General features: G+C 35.0%; 1 protein-coding gene across 1 annotated transcript; it reads right to left on the reverse strand.

Moving 5' to 3' along the window:
* Positions 1–446: 446 nt before the first annotated feature.
* Positions 447–1,172, reverse strand: LOC149181776 (uncharacterized). Its single transcript, XM_089414321.1, has one exon. It carries the CDS (start codon positions 1,170–1,172, stop codon positions 447–449), a length of 726 nt encoding a protein of 241 aa, XP_089270447.1.
* Between the last annotated feature and the right edge of the window lie 4,767 nt (positions 1,173–5,939).

Below are 5,939 nucleotides of genomic sequence, written 5' to 3' on the forward strand. Positions count from 1 at the left end.
TTTCCGAGTATTTCTTTGTAGTGTGGGCTTCTTCCTTTGATTATGCCTAACTTTCTCTTCTGTTTCTCTATTACTGCATTCTCCCGTGCAATGAAGAGGTCATTGACCTTCCTGATTTCTTCCTCCGGTACTGCTTCAATCCCTTTGGCTCTCCAACTTTCTACAATCGTCGTAAGGTCCATTCCTTCCATAGATAGGGTCTCTTCAAGCTCCAGATCTTCACTCCCCGCTTCATTTGTTAACATCTCTGTTTCTTCATCCGTTTCTGTTGTTCTATCCGTCCGCGATTCCTTTCCCTGTAGGTTCTTCTGTCCTTCTTGCCCTGCCTCCACATTAGGTATGTTCTGCTTTTCCTCCAAGTTAGTCTCCAGATCTAGGATCTCAAAGGGGTTACTGAAGTAGTTTCTTTCTGTGCTACCTTTATTAGTCCTTCTTCTATTGGCGCGCTACCTGTTCTTTGGTTTAGTGAAGTTGTTCTTGTCTTTGTTGTTTTGTATTTTCTCGTCTCTTGCCTCCTTTCTGTTCAGTGGACAGTCCCTTATCAGATGCCCATGCTCGTGGCATTTCCGATACCTGAAAGGTATTTGCTCATAGTCTAAAGCCTGAAAGTATTCCTCATCCCTGTACTCGAGCCACAAACCTTCATGTAGTGCGCCGGACACATCCAGTTCCACACAGATTCTAGCGTAGGAGGTATATCTTTTCTGCATGGTTGCCTCCGAGGCTTTAACAAAGGTGCCTAGCTTATCCCCTATTTGCTTTAAGGCATTCAATCCCCAATAATCTATTGGGAGAGAGAAAAGTCTGATCCAAACCGGTACTTGAGTGAAAGATTCCTTTTCCGGGACGAAGTTTGGCTTCCAAGGTCTCATATACAAGCCTGCTGCTGCTAGAAAATAAGGGCCACCTTCGAAAACTCTGTCTTTATCTTCTAGACTTGTAAAGACTACTGTGAAAAATCCTTTAGCCCCCAGATGTAACTGCACATCTCCTTTCGGCTTCCACTGCTGTCTTATCCATTGGCACAGAGTCCTTTCAGACGGCCAGACTCCCATAAATTTACAAATGATGGCATGTTCAGCCATGTGCTCCCTGTAGGCCTGGATTTCAGGGTCAGTGATTGTCACCCGTAGGTTGTCTTTTTTCTTGGGCTTACATGCATTGCTGGTCATAGGGGTCCTGTTGGGGTTCGCGCTGGACTCCCCCTCCTTCTCCGGTTGGACCTCGCTTTTGTTTTTTGGCTCTTTGTCTTCTTTTGGTCGTTCCTCCTCGTTTTCTGAGGGTTGAAACTTTGCGGCCGTTTTGTCTTTTGTGTCTGCTCGGTTCTACTTCTCTTTATTCCTGACTTCTGAGGTGTTTTCTATCTTGTCAAGCATCATTGGTGTCTTTTCCTTGTTTTTTTTGCTATTCTGCATCTTGCTGCTCATTCCCTCTATTCTGACTCCTTCTTTCATTTTCTGTTGTTGTTTCTGCAAGAAAATCTGCTTAAACGTTGGGGTCCCACTGGACCCCTCTGCTCCCATCCAGTCTGACAGCAATTGCCCGTTTCGAAACAATGCTGCCAGTCTGAATCTGTGGTGTTCCAGCCCTGTCACAGGCGCTGGATCGCATAAACCCTAGCTCACGGCTCTCCTCCTCGATGGCTCTCCCCCAAGGCAACCTCTCTAGTTAAGTGTTTATTAAAAGCATTTAATAAAGTGTTATAAATCCTAAACCCTAAAACCTACAACCTAAGAATGTTATAAAATTTTAACAAGAGCTTTGTAACTTTTTTAAAGTTTTTATTAAAAGAATTTACTAAAGTGTCCCTCAAACCTAAACCCTAAGCATGTTATAACGTTTTAGCAAGTGTTTTGTAACTTTTTTCCAGGTGTTTATTAAAAGGATTCACTAAGGTTTTATAAACCCTAAACACTAAACTCTAAAGCTTAATAATTTTATAACATTTTAAACCGTAAACATTGAGCATTTATAACATTTTAAAAAGTGTTTTGTAAGTGTTATAAGACCTAAACCCTAAACCCTAATCACTAAGAATTTTATAACATTTTGAAAAGAATTTTGTAACTTTTTTTAAATGTTTCTAAAAAGAATTTACTAAAGTCTTGTGAACCTTAAACATTTTATAACGTTTTAAACACTGATCCTAAACCCTAAGCATTCAATGACATTTTAACAATATTTTTGTAACTTTTTTCGAAGTGTTTATTAAAAGAATTTACTAAAATGTTATAAGCCCTAAATCCTAAAATGTATGCATTTTATAACATTTTAAGTCCAAAACCGTAAACCCTAAATCCTAAACTCTAAACCCTAAACCATGAGAATTTTATAGAATTTTAAATCCTAAACCCCTGAAGCCTAAGCATTTTATAACATTTTAACAAGCGTTTTGCAACTCTTCTCATGTTCTTATTAAAATAATTTGTCAAATTTTTATAAATCCAAAACCATAAACCATAAACCATTTCCCTAAACACTAAACACTAAACCCTAAAACCCAAACCCCAACCCCTAAACGCTAAAACCTAGGCATTTTATGATCTATTAAAAATAGTTTTGTAACTTTTATTTAAGAGTTTATTAAAATAATTTACTAATGTGCTATAAAATGTAAACACTAAACTCGAAACCCTAAACCCTAAACCCTAAACCCCAAACCCTAAACCCTAAACAATAAACCCTAAACCCTAAACCCTATAAACTAAACCCTAAACCATAGGCATTTTATAACATTTTTAAAAGCGTTTTGTAACTTTTATTTAAGTGTTTATTAAGGGAATTTACTAAATTTTTATAAACCTTAAACCATACACCCTAAAACCTAAACCCCAAAACCTAAACCCTAAACCATAAACCCTAAGAATTTTATAACAGTTTAAGAAGAATTTTGTAACTTTTATTTAAGTGTTTATTAAAAGAATTTACTAAATTGTTATAAACCCTAAACCATAAACAAAAAACCCTAAACCCTAAACACAAAAACATAAACCCTAAACCCCAAAACCTAAACCATAAACCCTAAACCCCAAACCCCAAAGCCTAAACCTAAAACCGTAAACCCTAACCAATTTATAACATTTTAAAAATTGTTTGGTAACTTTTATTGAAGTGTTTATTAAAATAATTTACCAAAATTTTGTAGACCCTAAACACTAAACGCTATACCTAAACCAAAAACCCCAAACCTTAAACCCTAAGTACTAAATCCAAAACCATGAATCCTAAACCCTAATCAATTTATAACATTTTAAAAAATATTTTGAAACTTTTATTTAAGTTTTATTAAAAGAATTTAATAAATTCTTATAAACCCTAAACCCTAACCTCTAAACGTGAAACCCTAAACCCTAAATCATAAACCTTAAACCTTATACCCTAAATGCCAAACCATGAACATTAAGCCCTAAACCCTAAGCATTTTATAAAATTTCAAAAGTTTTTTGTAAACTTTATTTAAGTGTTCATTAAAATAATTTACTAAATTGTTGTAAACCCTAAACCCTAAACTCTGAATGGTAAAACCTAATAATTTTTACCTAATAATTTTATAGCATCTTAAAAAACATATTGTAACTTCTGCTTAAGCGTTTATTAAAATCATTTACTAAAGTGTTATAAAACCTAAACGTTAAACTCTACACACCAAACCATAAACCCTAAACCCTAAGCCCTAAGCATTTTATAACATTCTAAAAAGCGTTTTGTAAATTTTACTTAAGTTTTTATCAAAACAATTTACTAATGTGGTATGAACCCTAAACCATAAAAACTAAGCCCTAAACTATAAACGCTAAACCTAAAAACCTAAACCCTAAACTATAAACGCTAAAGCAAAAAACTTAAACCCTAAACTCTAAACCCTAAGCCTTTTATAACATTTCAAAAAGTGTTTTGTAACTTTTATTTAAGTGTTTATTAAAACAATTTACTAAAGTGTTATAAACCCTAAACCATATACCTTATACGATAAAGCCTAAACCCTCGGCATTTCATAACATTTTAAAAAGTGTTTTGTAACTCTTTTTATGTGTTTATTAAAAGAATTTACTAAAGTGTTATAAAGTTTAAAGGTTAATCCCTAAAAATTAAACGCTAAAACCTAAACCTTAATTAGTTTATAACATTTTAAAGAGTGTTTTGTAACTTTTATTTAAGTTTATATTAAAAACATTTACTAAAGTGTTAGAAACCATAAACCCTAAATGCTAAAGCCTTAGAATTTCATAACATTTGAAAAACTATTTGTAACGTTTATTTAAGTGCTTATTAAAAGAATTTACCACACCTAGGTAAGTGAGTGTAGGAGGGAGAAAATTGTGGTACATGAGACACCCCAACCTTTTTTTTCCACCGTTGTTCATAAACCCTTTTCCTTTTATTTATTTTTCTTCATAAATCCTGGAGGCTCGACGTGATGAATGCATTATGTGTAATATGTAGTAGCGAATACCCCCTTAAGGTGGGGTGGTTCATCCCTACACCCTAAACCATAAACCCTAAACCCTTAACCCTAAACCCCAAATCCTAAACCATAAACCATAAACCCCAAATCCTAAATACTAAACCCTAAACATTTTATAACATTTTAAAAGTGTTTTGTAACATTTATTTTAGTGTTTATTAAAACAATTACTAAGGTGTTATAAACCCAAAACCGTGAACCCTAAACCCTAAAACCTCAACCCTAATATGAAAATATTAAAACTAAAACACTAAGAATTTTATCAAGTGTTATAAACCCTAAACTATAAACCCAACTGAAAATGCTTAACCCTAAATCTAAAACCCTAAATTCTAATCCATAAACCATAAGAATTTTATAACAATTTTAAAAACATTTTTTAAATTTTATTTAAGTGTTTACTAAAAACATTTATTAAAGTGCTATAAACCCTAAACCCTAAACTCTAAACCATAAACCCCTCACCCTAAACCCTAAATGATGGTGGGGATGCAGGCTTTAGAGACAATCTCTCTAGTCTTCCAGCAAGTTCTTCAATATCTCGGTCTTCTTCCCTTTCTTCTGGGTCGATTGCATCAGTCACTAAATTGGTAATTCATTTCCTTTTAAATTCATACTATTATTCTCTATTAACAACCAGTCCCCACGCCTCCAATCCTCTTATGCCTCCGAAGTTATACATATATAACAGTCATGTTTAACAAGTCGGCACATGCATAATAGTTTTATAGAACCTTGTTACGCCAACAAAGCTTCCAACGCCAGTAAACATACAACAAGCATGTAAATAACAAATCTTCAAATGGATCTTAAACATACGCATACAATGTACATAGCTATCCACTTACACCCACGGTATGTCCTCCTTTCTTCTTTCTGATCGGCGGCAATTATAGGCTGGCATTATCATGTACAAAGCTCAGAACTCATGGACCGACGGATATACATATCCGCTTGCTATGTTGTCTCGTTGATATATATATAGTTCTGTAATTGCCCAAGCAACGAGATTCTTTCATTTGAATCAACGGTCCTGGTGATATGCATAAACCACAGGTTATAACGTTCGCTCCTAAATTGCTCTCGGTACTTGTTACGCTACAACTTCCTTCAAGACCGAAAGACGTGAACGTTTATCACACAACAAACACGCCAACACGCCAACACAACAAAATCCTACCTCAAGCGATCGCCAACACGCCATTCAAAAAGAAATCTTCAGATAACCAAGGCTTCTGCTCTTTTTGGATAGCATATAGACCGAATTTACGCACAGTTCTGCTCTGCATGTGCTTCAAACTTCAACTTTAACGCAGAAGCTAACCAGCGTAAGCTCCAGATCCTCGTGAATGCAAAACCGTGGTCTTTTTGCCCACGAACTCATCATAATACCACGATGTGAAATCTCATACGAACAGTTCCAAAGTCTCTGACGCCGGTATAGTCTCAAACAGAGATGATAAACTTTCAGGTA

The sequence above is a fragment of the Pinus tabuliformis genome, chromosome 3_2, assembly GCF_031772625.1.
Source record: "Pinus tabuliformis cultivar Carrire ecotype Pingquan chromosome 3_2, CPIR1, whole genome shotgun sequence".
In the NCBI taxonomy this organism is placed as follows: Eukaryota; Viridiplantae; Streptophyta; class Pinopsida; order Pinales; family Pinaceae; genus Pinus; species Pinus tabuliformis.